This window comes from Gloeophyllum trabeum, assembly GCF_000344685.1.
Source record: "Gloeophyllum trabeum ATCC 11539 unplaced genomic scaffold GLOTRscaffold_00008, whole genome shotgun sequence".
Classification (NCBI taxonomy): Eukaryota; Fungi; Basidiomycota; class Agaricomycetes; order Gloeophyllales; family Gloeophyllaceae; genus Gloeophyllum; species Gloeophyllum trabeum.
Window position 1 is genome coordinate 587,303 of NW_006920417.1, and position 14,893 is coordinate 602,195.

Genomic DNA, 14,893 nt, shown 5'->3' on the forward strand with positions numbered 1-14,893 from the left:
CGGGAGCTCGGCCTGACTTGGGAGAGCCGGGTCGCCTCGCCGTATTCCGAGCTGAAGCGGAAGTACTCCTTCCCGTTTGGGCTATATTAGCCGCTTCGAACGCGCCTACTACCCTGTCGTAGTCACTGTGCGCCACCCGACAAATGTATGCGCGCGATCCACCCATCGAACCCTTCTCAATCACAGCGTCCTCCTTTTCACAGTATATATATGGCCGTCGTTGCCCAAATCATGAACAGCGCGACTCCCCACCCGCCTCCACCATCTCTGCGAACTCCCTCCTCTACGTCGACGCGATTTTGTCACTCAATATTTAGCTCCAAGGATCTCAGTCATATAACGACATGTTGAATCCTGCTGAAGTCGCGTTAGGCTTTCCCTTGTCATCTTCACGGTACAGGCACACTGAACAATGACCCTAGACATGGCCCTGCTTTGATAGGGCTGTTCTTCAACATATTACTGTATGGAATCATGATCACTCAGACGTTTTTATACTACAACACATTCAAGAAGTAAGTTATCATCTATGATAAGCACCCTCCAGCGTTTAACCTTCTCGCCGCCACAGGGATAGGCTGTGGATGAAAATCTTCGTCAGATCTGTTCAGTTGAATCCTAGACGTCTTCTAACGAGGTATCGTTCAGGTTCTGGTCCTTTTCATTGCGGACACCTTGAACTCCGTCTTTGACTGCGCTTGGATATACCAATCCCTTATCCTCAACTTCGGTGAGCCTTGACCTGCTTCCATAACGTCGATGATTTATCATACTCCTACAGGGAACGCTCCGTTCCTGTCGGTAGCTAACTGGGGTGAGTAACTCTCCCGACATGAGCGTTGTGCTTCGCATTCATGTAGATCAATATTGACAGTTTTCGGCACTGGTACGTCTACTCTTATGCCTCCTGACCCAAGCATTGACACATTCTTCCTGCCTTCTTAGATCCCGCCATGACTGTACGGAGTACAACAACTGATTGTTCACTTGTCTCGTAATAACCACGATATCATAACAGGGAATTATATCCACCATGGTACAATTATTCTTTGCTTGGCGGGTTCGAGTCCTTACGGGAAGACTCCCGCTGGCGTTGGTCATAGCTTTCCTATCCATTGTGTCCGGACGTGAGTATTTCCCGTTAACCTCAAGCCGCTCCATTTTCATTCTTGACTTCAACAGTGTCTGGACTGGGTACCTCCATTGCAGTAGGGATCATACCGGAATTCGTGCATTTTCAGAAGTTCCAAGTTATCGTCATTATGTGGCTGCTGACAACGTGCATCTGCGATGTGGCAATCACGGCAGCCCTGACTTGGCACCTGGTATGTTCTTCCTTGGGAGCAATAACGTGCTACCTCCTCATGGTTCGACATAGAGACGCCACCGAACTGGCTTCCCGGCCACGGACGATATCGTGAACAAGATAATCAGACGTGCGTAAGAGCTCTATCGCCAGCGATTGAGGATACCAGTATCGCACGGTACTCATATATCTTATGTTAGTGACGGTTCAGACTGGCATGATTACCGCTATTGTCGCCGTTATCGACTTGGGCATGTTCCTTGGTACAGTGAGTCACTCTCCTACAGGGATATTCGCCTCTGCTGATTCCCCTTCGATTCCCGCTAGTCCACTGGTCTGTGAGTGATATGTGGTAGTACTTTCTTGCCGGAGATTCTCATCTGAGATACTACCACCAGCCACCTGTCCTTCAATTTCCCCTTATCAAAGCTGTATACCAACTCCCTCATGTCGACCCTGAACTCGAGGGCTGGCTGGGGTAAGTACAGCCGGACGACAGAAAACAGCGAAGAGGGTGTCAACCATATCTCCGTGCCGAGGGACATCACGATGCGGAAGGTTAGTGCGATTCGCGGTACTTGGCCCCAGTGTACTTACTGTGCGCAGAGCGAGGTCGTGCAACTTGCTCAGGGCAGACCAGAGGTATGGAGATCTCTTCCCTTCACTATGGTCATATATGCGTACATTGACTAGACCGCTCTTCTTCGCGATCCTCGTTATTCACCGTCACGTCTTTCCACCGCTGCTTCTGCCGTACAACTTCTGTTACGACTACACTGGATCTTGGAATAGGTCTTCGTGCACGTGGAGTCTCACCGAATGGTGGACATGGAGGGGAAAACCACCAATTCTTTCTATAGAGACGAGGCTAGCAGCGTTACCGCGGCCGGGTCTCCGCTCACTTACCAAGATTCGGAGAAGGGGGCCAAATCCTTGGAGCGTGGGCGGGAATGCGTTTAACCTCGTCCGCCTGTTGTCAATGGGAGGACCTCCTGGAACACCGTCACCCTGGTTTCATTCTCCCCGTGATTCCAATGACTTTACTTTTTACTACAACTCTGGAGGATCATAATGATGGAGGCATGTATATGTTAGGACCCGGGTCTTTCATGTTGTATCATTGATGTAAACTTGGGCGCTAGTGTAGTGTACATTACGAGGGAGGCTTGATCAGACTGGATGACATTGTATACGAAAGTGTCTTCATGAACGTTTGGGATAATGTTACATTTTACAACCAAGTACAGATACAGGCTCCGAATAAAGATACCTTCGCGCTAATCTTGAGCGACGCACCCACTAGCGACGCCGCCTCCTCGCCCCGCTTCTGCTTGCATCAGAGTTCCGCATCGCGGTACTCATCCTCCTCTTTCTGCCCTGCATAGGGCGAGGTTCCAGGTCGTCTTCAGCTGGGCGCGCCGCGCCATAGACTTCCTGATCATTATCCTGGATCGACGGGAGGTACGTGAGACAGAGCCAAAGATATGCAGCGGATAGGTAAGCTGAATGCCACTTACGTCTCCGCCCAGCATCAATTCGTCATCATCGTCTTCCCTGTAGTCTGCATCTCCATCATCATCCCCTCCCAGATCGTCGTAGTCACTCTCCTCGCCACTCTCTTGGTACATTCCGTGGTGCTGGCTGGCCCGTCTGGCCGGCAGACCAGCCGTAGATCGTCCAGGGCGCCGGCCTGATGTAGAAGCGGATGGTTCGGCAGCAGGGGCGGATCCAGAGGTGGACGGTCTGCTTTCTTCGTCATCGTCCTCCTCTTTGATAGGTATCTCGACCACCGCTTGTACCCGACGGATAACATGTGTCCTTTGTGCGGGCGGTGGCTGAGAATGCTGATGTGCGGCAGAGAGGGGAAGAGGTTGGGTTTCCTGTCGGGCTCGCGGGGGACGGATGGTGGATGGTGCTTGGGTGGACGCCTTCTGCTTTGCAGAACCATTCGTCGTCGGTATAGAGACAGAAGCAATTTCGGTCCTTCTGCGCCCTGGCGTGTTGGCTTTCGCTGTTCTAGGCCTAGTGGCAATGCTCTCGTGCGGCGATCCGCGGGCCAGAGTACTCTCGGAGGACGATGTCGGCGCTGACTGGGGCATGGATACGCGTCTGCTCGTGGAAGGGAGACCACCATCTATATGAGGTGTCGGGTACAGGGTCTTGGGATTGGGTGTACGCGGATGGGGAGTTCGCGGTGGACGCTGCGTCGCCTATACCCATTCAGCGGACATAAAGAGTGCATAAGAATGAAGATTTTGCTATATATGCGTGCAACGGGCCAAAGATGAGACAAACGTACCAGTTCTTGCGACCTGATGATGTCGTCCAGCCTATCCATTAACTTCACCCGCTCCCTCTCAGCGTGCAGGAATTGTTCCTTCCAGTCTTGAACCTCGCCACGAGAAGTCTCTGACAAATTGTGACACTGGTTCTGCCAAAGCTGCGTTTGATCTCGCCATTGTTGAACTTCCCGGTTCAGCTCGGCAATGGTCTCCGTTTGATGGGATATCTGCGTCGCGACGCGTCCGGGGCAAGGAGAGGTAACGCGGCGTCGATAGTAAGGTAGGAATGTTTACGAAGCAAAAAGTCAGTTTCGTAACAGGATCATATCAGCACGCGCTACGTACGGTCAACTCTGCCTTGGCTAGCTAACGTGTCGTTGAATCATCTATACGCATATATACGTCATGTATGACTCACTGAAGCCTTCCACCTCTCGATTTCCAGCTCTGCATCGTATGCTTTCTGAATAGCCTCATCTCTCTCTTTCCTCAGCTCCTGTATGCGCGCGTTCGCGCGTGTGGCTTCTTCGCTTGCTGCGGTACTGAGCTGAGAAGATGCGTCTCTTAAACAATGCAAAATTGTTCTGAGAGCTAAGACACACGCACAGCGAGATTCGCGCTCCTCGAGAAGGTGGCGAGTGCCTCCGAGATTATGGTAGACGGTGTATTCGAGGTGCTCATTGCATGAGAGTCTGAAAGAGAGGACGTTTCCCGGCGGCAATTTCCGGCTTCCTCACAAAGGCAGTTGTTTCCCTTTTCCCACACAAGCCTAACCAGCCACATCCGCTTGAATCGAAGCTGAAACGAAGTAAGTATCAGGGATGGAAAATGACATACATAGCTCAGCTGCCACATGTAAATGTGAGGAAGGCAGTATTTATTCACCCTAGTAAGGTCCACAATAGAAAGCTAATACAAAAGCTGTACAGTAAAACAATCATCGTACACAGTACACAGTCCACTACTACGGAGCAACTTCAACGCAGGTTCTAGGTATGTGCAGTAACAGGTTTGTCAGGAGGCTCACTGCCCAACGGCCCACCTCATCCATCTCCAGATAATCCAGTCTCCATCCTCTTCTATTCGCGCTTCCTCATCCTTTTCGTACATGATGCCAAGTCCTTTCTTCAGCGCGATAGAATGGTCATCTTCCGAGGAAGAGGACGGGAACAACCTTGACAGTCCATGAACATGCTGAGGAGGATCGTCCAAGGTACTTCCTTCAGACGCGTTGTCGTGAGGTGAACTGGGAAACAAGACAGAGGTTCCAGGCGTATGTCGAATGAGATGAACCGTAGACTCATCTATGGACAGGAAGGAGGAGATGAAGGAGAACAGAGGTATTCGAATCGCGGGATGCGGGGCTGCAGTATCATATCGTCGAGTAACTTGACTCCGACTCCTGGTACGTCGCAGGGAATCCACGCGACTTCGAATAGGAGACTTCATAGAAAGCATTGACGGCGAGAGGGATGATATCGTGAACGACACGCTAGACGGGGAAGCATCGCTGTCCGTCCGCAGACGGCGGGAAGAGTCTCCTCTAGATAGGATGTCCCAGCGTGACCGCCGATCGACTTCGTCTTCCAGATCCTGACTGGAGTACTCTTCGTCTTCCCAATTCCATGCTTCCACTTGAAGTTCATCCGCAGCCGTGGTTACGCTGACACCTCTCCCTCTGCCGCCACTCTCACTCGCGGTCGCATGCCTGCTCGGACTGGCCGCACTTCTTGACCAGTCATAATCGCTTATGCCGGAGAAGGCAGACGACGGGGTGAAAGGAGATGATGGAGTAACGGACAGGGACACGGACGGGCTTCGACTCCTGCTCGTACCCTGTAAGCTAGAGGGATTTGGGAAAATGTAGATGGACTGGTTCAGGTCCTCCTCATCTAGAACTGGGGCACGAGAGGCAGTGAACGCAGTGTTCGTGTTCAACCGCGACGTCAAGGCGGACGTGCTGTAATATTGCGCCATCAAACGGATCTGGCAGTGCTGAGATCAGTGGAAGGGGTGAAAGCAGGCTGTGTACGGCGCCTGCTGCGATGAGAGTTCAAATACAAGGTGGTCAAAGCGTCCGAGAGGTCAAGTCCGGACAGCTCAAAGGTTATCGCACGGTGATCATCATGCATGGCGTCTTACAGCATACCCCAGCCCTCTCGGCGCTGTACTGTACTCCAGCCTGACGGCCGTCGGCCTCATGTTCACCCGGAAAGGCAGCAGCTGATGGCAGCGGACAACAAGCGGACAACGATCCACAGGCAAAATCGCGGAGAACTTTCGACTCCAAGTCCTATCCACGTACTGCTTGCGGTCGCTCTACTGTCATAAGCGTTTCATCTAGACAGCACACGGTCCTGGGTTAGAAGCCTACTCGCGAACTTGCGACAGATTTCCTGCCGGCATCTAAATCTGTTCATCTCCGAGAGCCTTCTCCACATTAGCCGAAGCAACTTCAGCTCAGCGGCTGTCACTTCCTAGAATCGATTGTAAACAGGTATTCATCAGTTACGTGCTCTACGGGACAAGATGGATGCAAATATTGCGCCAGGACAGTTCGACGATGCGCTTGATGGCCATGAGCATGGTCCAGCAACCCCTATTGCAAACAACCAGGACCCTGCAGTAACGGGTGCTCGGATCGATGATGAGCTCCTGCAGTGGTTGGAGGATGATGAACAGGATGAAGAAGAGGATGACCTTGAGCCAGAAGAAGAGGATTACGATGATCAGAGGATCGAGGACGAAGATTGGGAGATCGCTGAGCGCGGTACGTCTATCGCGTTCTTTCTAGTGGTATATGTTTCTATCACGAGCGTATGGACTGACTATATGCTCTACCCAGATTTTACCAAACAATATAATCGTCTCCGCCAGCACGTCGCTGTTCGAGCGGGGCAGGCCAGAGCCTCCAGCTCTGCCCCCACCACCGTTCCCCTTCCCGCCCTCAACCGTCCCCGGCAGCCCAATCCCTCGTTGAACCCCAGCGGTCAGCGAGACAAGACCGCAGACCAGCTGCACGCCCTGTCTAAATATTCCTCTCGTCTTGCGAACATCAGCCAGCCGTGGGTCGGCGTGAATCGCAAGGGGCCCAGTGCTACTGCAAATATGAAGGACAAGAGCGACCGCGCGACGAATGAGCAGGTGCTAGATGATCGGACGCGGTTGATTTTGTTCAAGATGATTGGCAGGGGCTTGATCAAAGAGGTCAACGGCTGCGTCAGTACAGGTAAAGAGGTACGTATTTACATCAGTTTCCGGCATAAGCCTCCTAATGAATAAACAATGCAGGCCAATGTTTACCATGCACTCTCGGGCACCCCTGTGGCTGAGTCGCCACCTCTTCCCGCCCACCTCGCGTTGAAGATATACAAGACGTCTATCTTGGTGTTTAAAGATCGCGATCGGTACGTCTCGGGCGAGCATCGCTTCCGGAGGGGATACTCGAGGCGCAACCCGAGGAAGATGGTCCGCCTCTGGGCGGAGAAGGAGATGAGGAATCTGAAGCGCCTCAGGAATGCAGACGTGAGATGCCCGGAACCTGTGGAGGTCAGGGAGAATGTACTTGCCATGGAATTTTTGGGCGACGAGGACGGTTGGTAAGTTGTGGTTAATCCTGTCGTTACACAAGCACATGCCGCTCCGACTTCTCGCTAACGCCGGTCTTGTCGTGCTCCCAGGGCATCCCCTAGGCTGAAAGATGCCGACATACCAGCAGATTCCTACCAGGTGCTTTACAAGGAGCTTCTATTGACAGTGCGCACAATGTTCCAGACGTGCAAGCTAGTTCATGCCGATCTCTCGGAGTACAATATCATCTACCACACCTCCCACCTCTACATCATCGACGTCGGACAAAGCGTCGAGCACGACCACCCCCATGCCTTTGACTTCTTACGGAGCGACATGAAGAATGTGGAGGAATTCTTCGGCCGCAGAGGCGTGAAAGGCCTGGGCCTCAGGCGAGCCTTCGAGTTCGTCACTAAAGAAGAGCTCGGGGGAGATGCGCCAGAGGTGGTTGCGGAGTGGCTGCAGGAGGCTGCGCAGCATACGGGTGAGGACGAAGAGGGTGTTGGGCAAGGCGATGATGCGAAGAAAGACGCCGAGGCTCATGAAGATGCCGTCTTCATGCAATCTTGGATCCCTCGCACGTTGACTGAGGTCAAGAACCCGGAGCGGGACCTGGACATCCTCAACCGAGGGGAGGGCGATAAACTCATCTATGCTGATACCATAGGTCTTGTGAAGCCGGCGATGAAGAAGACGGCAGAGCCGTGCAAGGAAGACACTGCCACGGAGAAGGGTCCCGGTGTGCGCTTTGCTGGGGATAGTGAAGATAGTGACACTTCGTCCCAGGAAGGAAGTGACGAAGGGGAGGAGGGCGCTAGCGTTGGCGAAGACAATGACAACGGCAAGCCCTTCCAGGAGCGTACTCCGAGGGGCCACCGGCACGAGGACAAAGAAGCGAAGAAGGTCCGTCCCCTGTCTTGTTCTAGGGCAGTAACAGTGTGGCACATCACATCACCCACTTATCATTTGATCTGTTCTCTATATTCCTGCCCTTGGAGTGAGAAATGTACTGACATAGGCTTTGATTCTGATTTACAGGAAAGGAAGAAAGCTGTCAAGGCAGAGGCTCGTGAGAGGCGTCAACAGAAGATGCCCAAGGCCGAAAAGAAGCGTAAGATCAAAGCTACTCGCAGAGGATGAGAAGTCATGCAGATCGACGGCCGCCCAACAGATCGTATGACACGCTCGGAGCTATGCTTTCTCGTTTGAAATTTTGTAGCGGTAGATTGGAAACAGTAAATGTATTAGATTAGTGAGCGATCTAGCTGACGCTTTTGTATGTACTTTTCAATACATTCCCATTTCCATTGCAAGCCTCTTATCGGCTAGATGGTAGTCATGCGTCGGTGATACAACCGTGACTGGCATCCTCAACCAGCTTCACGTATTTGTACAATGTTCCTTGGCTGACCTTCAACGGAGGGGCAGACCAAGCTTTCCGTCTGCTTTCCAGCTCCTCAGGTGGAACATGGACCTCAATAGAATTCTTCACCGCATCGATGCTGATAACATCACCATCTTGGACGAGCGCAATTGGACCCCCCACCTGGGCCTCAGGTACGACATGACCTATGACAAACCCGTGGGATCTATACACCGCGTGAGCATGACACTCGAAATATTAGACATCCCCTTTTCACTCACCCGCCGCTAAAGCGTCCATCGGTGAGACAAGCGACGTCGTGCCCGAGACCCGCGCCCATGATAAGACTAGTGGGCTTCAACATCTCTGGCATACCTATTGGGGGTCAACGAAATTTAATGCACTCGATAGACTGGGAATGAAGGACATACCTGGACCGCCCTTCGGACCGAGGTAGCGCAGCACGACGACAGTCTTTTCACCCTTCTTGATGGAGCCGCTCTCAACAGCCTTGACAAAATCATCCTCTGTATCGAAGGCGCGGGCTTTGCCGGTGAAGTGGAGACCCTCTTTACCAGTGATCTTAGCGACAGCACCGCCGGGCGCTAAGTTACCTCTCAGGATTCTGAGGGAGGATATTGGAATTGACACGGGTCAAAGAGCGGCAGACTGGTCAAAGTGACCGACCTGATATGTCCTGACTCCTTAATGGGCTCCTCTAAGGGACGGATGACGTCCTGCTCAGTGAAGGATAACTTGCCGTATTTGTGCGTCCATCTATCGAGGTTCTCGCCCAGTGTCAGCCCAGTGACCGTCATGTTGTTACCGTCAATCAGTTTCTTCTCTAGGAGATACGCCAGGATCTCTGGATAACCCGTCACACATAAGGCCGTGATGTGGACACGAGAGAGGATGACTCACTTGGGATACCGCCAATTTTGTGGACGTCTTCCATGACATACTTGCCGCTAGGCTTCAGGTCCGCGATGAAAGGTATACGATCGGATACGTTTTGGAAATCCTCGATATTCAGTTCAATGCCTACGGAGTGCGCGATCGCGATGAGGTGTAATACGGCGTTGGTGGAGCCGCCGAGTATCATTGTCAGTACCTGACATTGCCGTTAGTTTATTAACTGGCGGTTACATCTGATATAAATCCACACCATAGCGTTCTCAAAGGCCGACCGAGTCATTATGTCCCGGGGCAAAATATTCTTCTCGAGTAAATTGCGCATCGTAGCACCGACCGAGTCGCATTCATTCAGCTTATCCTCGTGCGTAGCAGGAAACGAGGCGGAACCAGGTAGGGTCATTCCCATGGCCTCCGCGGCACTAGCCATAGTGTTCGCCGTATACATCTAGGGAAGTAGATCAGCATTCAGCCAGTTTGTCATAAGTGATGATTTACCCCGCCACAAGCACCGGGCCCGGGACACGCATGCCGAATAATATTGTACCGTTCCTTCTCCGCATCCGCTGTCTTACCATCTTGCAAGTATTTTCCATACGCTTGGAAGGCGGACACGATGTCAAGTGTACCGCCACCGCAAGAACCTGGTCGTATTGAACCGCCGTAGAGCATTAATCCAGGTCTGTTCAACCTTCCCACTGGAATCAGGTCATAAGCACGCCTTAGAAGTCGTAGAAGAATATTTCGCCTGACATGCCATCAGAACGCCAGGCATATTTTTATCGCAGCCAGGGATAACGACCATGCCGTCTAGCCAGTGGCCGCCAGCCGCTGTCTCGACTTGGTCCGCAATGAGATCCCGAGATTGTAGAGAATAGGACATTGCCTTGGTCCCCATGCTGATACCATCGCTGACGCCGACAGTACCGAACTGGTAGCCAATGATGCCGGCGTTCGTTAGTGAGGCCTTGACGCGCTGACCAATGCCTAATAAGTGGCGATTGCAACTGTGATATTCAACTGTAACGACATTGCTCATTTCCTCCGCAGAGCTACTCACGGGTTTCCTTCGTACCTGGACGGAAAGTTCAGGAGGAGGCTCCACGCTCGGGCTACGGGTCACTCACCACACACTGGCCACCCCGACCATTGCCTTATTGAAGTCGTCATCGTCTCTTATGCCATCGGTCGCATACAGCATAGCCTAGCACGGATCTTAATGACCCCCGATCTGACTTGAGCAAACGGAAGAATACCTGACTTGCTCCCTGACTTTTCGGCTGCGTTACAGTCCTGCTGTACCGGTTCATGACAGGTTTCCCATCCAAGACAGGAGCCCCGGTGCTGAAACAGCGTGCCTTGGAACCTTTCGCGCAGTGACCGACACGGAGCACACCCTGGCCACGCATAGCTGTAAGTAGCTGTAAGCCCGGACAGTATAGGGTCCTGAATCTCAAGCTCAAGCGCGCGAACCTAGAGTCATTTCCCGGATTAGTCAGCAATGCACTTTTCGGGAGGGTCTGGACTGGATTTCCCAGGATGTTGATTGGCTGACGACATTGCGGTCGGCGCGCCTTCTCGATACTGCAGCGGACAACTAACTCCGAAATTCTTTGGGAGGAAGTTTCGGCTGCTGAAAATGGCCATGTGTTTCAGGCGCAGGTCGGTCTCGCAAATCTAATTCAATGGATCGACGGCAGCCATAGCCATGATCGATAAGCATATGTTATCGACTCTGAGCAGGGAACGAGGGAAGAGAGGACTGCCTTTTTATTGTGTTATCCGAGCCCAAATAACGGCCTCGCGTCGTTCGTCGACGGTTGGTTGCAACGTGTTTAGCACCACAGAAGTTAGCAGGGAACGATATGATGGAGTCCAGTCGGACGCTACCGGCAGATGGGACCGTGATGCACATATCCGGCATGTTAGGGGCTATCTGAGTAAAGATTGGCTGCCTAAAAGATCTGCTGACCCGATCGTGTTTCGGAGGTGGTTATGCAACTACCGGCGCCTGCTTGTGGCGGACGCTGTGGGACAGTCTTCAGGAGCGTAGAATATGAGCCATTTCTCAACGATACAGGGAATATCGCGAGGTAGAGAAGGAATGAGCCCAGGACCTGTAAGAAGGCTCAATAAGTTACCCATCAAATCAGTGGCCACACGTTGTTTGCGGGAAGAAGCCGGACGGTCGAGATCAAAATAATGGCAAACCGTCGAGATTAGGGGAGCCCTCCTCTGGCCCCACCATCCCTTTGGCAGAGGGAATCGAATTTTGCCTCCTGTAAGGATCGGGGGAGTCCTCGACGCTGTCGGCTCGTTGACTGCACAGGACGCGCAATTTGTTTTTGCGCCCCCTCGACGCGCATACCGGATCCAAACCTAATATGCGGACTGTCTTATTCAGTCCAAGCTAGCCCCCTGGCCTCGGACCGCGATCATTCAACGGGGGCTCCGTCCTCTCTGTCTGCGCCGTGAAATTTTGAAAGGAGGCCCTTTACACCCTGCCACAAAGTCGACTAGCGACGTATGGGACGCCTGGCGTACTGCGACCCTTCCCTCGGATTTTCTTGCGACATACCTCCGCTAAGTGCCTCTGGATTCGTCGACTTAGCTTCACGACTGCTCCATCGACCGGCAGGGTGCAGGAAACGGTCGATCATCTCGATGGATAGGCAGAAAGGGGGGAGAGGACAGAGTCTCCTTCCTGATAGCCTGCACGACCACATGGTAACAGCACCACAGCAACCAGAACAATCAAGGCCCGGTTCCCCAGCAAGTACGCATCCTCCCGCGGCCGGTGGCCATGTTATCCTCAACGAACTGCGCGAAGCTCCTGCGATAGCGCAGGGAGTACAACCTTCCCTTTCGATACGACTTCCAAACTTTCGACCCTTGCCATACAGGCCACATTCCGCGGGAGGGGGTCGAGGGGCAGAAGTGCAGGCGGAGGGGACTTCTTCCATTCACCATGGTGTGGCATCCACTAGTAGCGGTGTCACTGATCCTCGCAATTACGTCTATAGACGGGGTCCGCCAATGGGACACTTGGTGGCCCCCACGGCGGAGGCGAGACTTAGACCTGTTAGGTCATGGGCAGTAGGCGGCGCTGGGTCATCGACGGCCCCACCAAGTGGTAGGCCTTCGTTCGACCTTGGCATCAGCCCGGGAGGTCATAGGTATCCCGCTCCTAGCTATGGCCCCGACGTCTTCCCTCTAAGGGACGAAATTCGGCACCCCCAGCCCACTAGAGAGCGTCGAGCAGGCAGCACCGACGGCAGCCCTTGGTACGTCGGACAAGGCACATTCACCTTATCCCCTGTGGACTTCGCAGAGGGACACTCGCCCAGTTCTAGACGTGACGTCTTCCGAGGTACGTTCCGAAGGCCCGGTTTGACACAACTTGCGCTAATCGTTTCACAGAAGAAACGTCTGTTGCCTACGATCGCTTCCCATCCTTTAGTGAGCCAGGCGGATCACGTCCAGTGCGACGCCGTACTACTCCCGCTCTAGTCACGGAGAGACACAGGTCTCTACCGTACGAGGGATCGTCAACCAGTGGAACGTCGGAGTATGGACAGGAGCCGGGGCCCAGCAGCGCCAGCTCTGCCGAGTCGCCATCTGCTACCTTACATTCCCAATTGTGGCTCCCGAGCGAGGGTACGCCTAGCGGTTACGACCGCCAGGGATCTCCCGACTCTCCAACAGCGGGAGGAATCGACCCGTCCGAGTCGCTGACTGGGAGCACGCTTGTTGGGTCAACTTCAGCGGAAGGGAGTTCGAGTGCTAGTAGAGGGAAAAGACGTCAACGTGAACCTGGCCCTGATGAACCCGAGGTAGGACCAGAGCCAAAGGCCAGGAAGACGAAGACCGAAGTGGCGTGCTGGTTTTGTAGGCGTAAGTGTACTTCACATAGCTTCCGATCTTCATGCAGTACTAATTTTGGTTGCCAATCGATGCACGCCATTCCTGTCCCACGATACAGATAGAAAGCTTCGATGTGATGGGAACAAACCTTGCCGCAACTGTCTGAAGCGCAAGCCAGAGCCCGACGGATCCGAACCGCAATGTACGTACGAAGCTTTCCCTCGGAGGCGAGGACCGGGGAAAGCGAAGAAGGGCAGCAAGAAACAGGCGAGGCAGAGGGCCGCGTCGGGCGCTCCCCCGCCGCCTGATGATCCACGCATGGTCCTCAGGCTAGTCGGGGCAACCGACAGACCACAGTTCTACCCAGGCCGCCCCGTTCGACCTCACGCCGCGCGCTCTGCGACGCCTCCGCTGACGGTCGATCCTACGCTACTGAGCAGTATGTCTCTACATGGCGACCCGATCACGCCGCCTGCTAATCGATTTCCTCCGCTCCGCCTGCCAAGTCCGGTTCCCTCGAGGCTGTCGCTGGACCCCGCGCATCAGCCGCTGCCGCAGAGCAGCTTCGCACCGGGGCTGCCAGATCAAGTCTATGCTATTCAGCAACACTTCCACTATCCGGAAGATAATCAAGACCATCCCGATCCCAGGCCGCTGCGTCCACGGGACCAGGAGGGTGATGATCATCCCACAACTCGACAAGGGTAAAAATGGCACCAAGAGGCTTTCTCGGCGCCTGTCGGACGCCTCGCCATCACGAGCTGTGCGCCTGCAGACGGACTGGGCCCAAGTTTCTCATTTGCCAGCGACGATCTATACAGTGTCCGAACACGAAGCCTACCGTATCTAATGCGCAGTGGGATGGTAAATTATTAATACGCTCTGCTTATGCTGGACTGTAGCAGGCTCTACTAATCGCAAATGTACGCTATGTGGCTGCTGTAGTAAGTCGAACTCAATAAGCGTTTCTCGCTCATTTTCTCAGTGCGCTGAAGCCTTTCGGGGTCCCTGCCGAACGGCGATCGGACTTGGGATCTCAGCGCGAACGAGAAAACGAGAAACAGCTCCTCGAGCTGTTTCTCTCGTTTCTCTGGGGCGGACTTTCAATTGCCATGCGCTGTACTGATGTACCAGGCTCTCGGTTGCTTATGTCTTGCCTAATACGATATGTTTTGGCTTGTTGTGACGCGCTGTTGGACGCGCACCAAGTTGTGTTCTGGCACCCTTGCAACTACTGAGCTAGGGCAGGGCCAGTATAGTGACCCTGCTGATACTGCCACATACCATCCCAGTCCGCCATAGAATACAGCACGTGGGATGAGCACGAGCTATCTGACAGCTGTGGTGTCTAGCATGCGACGAGAAATCCGCCAGAAAATGCACGCTCAATAACTTCGGGTTTCTCCGTGTCGCCGCGTCGGCAGGAGGGGTGCCAGTGCGCCCGAGAAAATGAAAACGAGAAACGATATTGAGTTGGGCTGTAGTACAGGGTGTAGTTGCTGTAATCACGAATTAATGATTGTTAGGTAAACCCGGCGGATACAGCGAGGAACTGGAGGACCGGGTGATTGTCGTAGGCCTCCGATTGGCTCTTCT

The 14,893-nt window shown here is 53.5% G+C and overlaps 7 protein-coding genes across 7 annotated transcripts; 2 read left to right on the forward strand and 5 right to left on the reverse strand.

Annotated features, from left to right (window-relative positions):
• Positions 1 to 474: 474 nt before the first annotated feature.
• GLOTRDRAFT_129946 (uncharacterized protein) lies at positions 475 to 1,999 on the forward strand (the record flags this gene model as incomplete). Its single annotated transcript, XM_007868685.1, has 13 exons — positions 475 to 515; positions 572 to 596; positions 649 to 730; positions 782 to 814; positions 875 to 886; positions 946 to 959; positions 1,019 to 1,127; positions 1,183 to 1,325; positions 1,379 to 1,436; positions 1,507 to 1,574; positions 1,634 to 1,644; positions 1,705 to 1,864; positions 1,913 to 1,999. The coding sequence occupies 13 exons, from the start codon at positions 475 to 477 to the stop codon at positions 1,997 to 1,999; spliced, it is 843 nt and encodes a 280-aa protein (XP_007866876.1).
• Positions 2,000 to 2,486: 487 nt separating this feature from the next.
• Positions 2,487 to 4,269, reverse strand: GLOTRDRAFT_139144 (uncharacterized protein; the record flags this gene model as incomplete). The annotated part of the gene is made up of 6 exons (XM_007868686.1): positions 2,487 to 2,752; positions 2,824 to 3,516; positions 3,606 to 3,815; positions 3,934 to 3,954; positions 4,007 to 4,135; positions 4,195 to 4,269. 6 exons carry the CDS (start codon positions 4,267 to 4,269, stop codon positions 2,606 to 2,608), a joined length of 1,275 nt encoding a protein of 424 aa, XP_007866877.1. The 3' UTR covers positions 2,487 to 2,605.
• Positions 4,270 to 4,434: 165 nt separating this feature from the next.
• Positions 4,435 to 5,565, reverse strand: GLOTRDRAFT_139145 (uncharacterized protein; the record flags this gene model as incomplete). Its single annotated transcript, XM_007868687.1, has 1 exon — positions 4,435 to 5,565. One exon carries the CDS (start codon positions 5,563 to 5,565, stop codon positions 4,612 to 4,614), a length of 954 nt encoding a protein of 317 aa, XP_007866878.1. The 3' UTR covers positions 4,435 to 4,611.
• A 552-nt stretch (positions 5,566 to 6,117) lies between these two features.
• Positions 6,118 to 8,298, forward strand: GLOTRDRAFT_106261 (uncharacterized protein; the record flags this gene model as incomplete). Its single annotated transcript, XM_007868957.1, has 5 exons — positions 6,118 to 6,358; positions 6,434 to 6,825; positions 6,880 to 7,187; positions 7,269 to 8,061; positions 8,197 to 8,298. The coding sequence occupies 5 exons, from the start codon at positions 6,118 to 6,120 to the stop codon at positions 8,296 to 8,298; spliced, it is 1,836 nt and encodes a 611-aa protein (XP_007867148.1).
• A 196-nt stretch (positions 8,299 to 8,494) lies between these two features.
• GLOTRDRAFT_106262 (uncharacterized protein) lies at positions 8,495 to 10,743 on the reverse strand (the record flags this gene model as incomplete). Its single annotated transcript, XM_007868958.1, has 10 exons — positions 8,495 to 8,747; positions 8,803 to 8,896; positions 8,953 to 9,146; positions 9,209 to 9,386; positions 9,443 to 9,632; positions 9,687 to 9,881; positions 9,932 to 10,131; positions 10,187 to 10,440; positions 10,561 to 10,637; positions 10,690 to 10,743. 10 exons carry the CDS (start codon positions 10,741 to 10,743, stop codon positions 8,495 to 8,497), a joined length of 1,689 nt encoding a protein of 562 aa, XP_007867149.1.
• Positions 10,744 to 11,788: 1,045 nt separating this feature from the next.
• Positions 11,789 to 12,461, reverse strand: GLOTRDRAFT_111334 (uncharacterized protein). The gene has a single exon (XM_007868688.1). It carries the CDS (start codon positions 12,394 to 12,396, stop codon positions 11,950 to 11,952), a length of 447 nt encoding a protein of 148 aa, XP_007866879.1. The 5' UTR covers positions 12,397 to 12,461; the 3' UTR covers positions 11,789 to 11,949.
• Positions 12,462 to 13,151: 690 nt separating this feature from the next.
• GLOTRDRAFT_100240 (uncharacterized protein) lies at positions 13,152 to 13,785 on the reverse strand. The gene is made up of 2 exons (XM_007868689.1): positions 13,416 to 13,785; positions 13,152 to 13,327 (listed from the first exon to the last, which is right to left on the reverse strand). Exons 1-2 carry the CDS (start codon positions 13,615 to 13,617, stop codon positions 13,236 to 13,238), a joined length of 294 nt encoding a protein of 97 aa, XP_007866880.1. The 5' UTR covers positions 13,618 to 13,785; the 3' UTR covers positions 13,152 to 13,235.
• Between the last annotated feature and the right edge of the window lie 1,108 nt (positions 13,786 to 14,893).

Excerpts from the sequence above, each read along its gene's own strand:
- GLOTRDRAFT_111334 (XM_007868688.1), bottom strand. The coding sequence starts at position 12,396 with ATGGAAGAAGTCCCCTCCGCCTGCACTTCTGCCCCTCGACCCCCTCCC.
- GLOTRDRAFT_100240 (XM_007868689.1), bottom strand. The coding sequence starts at position 13,617 with ATGCGTGGATCATCAGGCGGCGGGGGAGCGCCCGACGCGGCCCTCTGC. Across the intron at positions 13,328-13,415 it reads ATCACATCGAAGCTTTCTAT|GCCTACAAAACCAGCACGCC; the intron begins CTGTATCGTGGG and ends AAGTACACTTAC.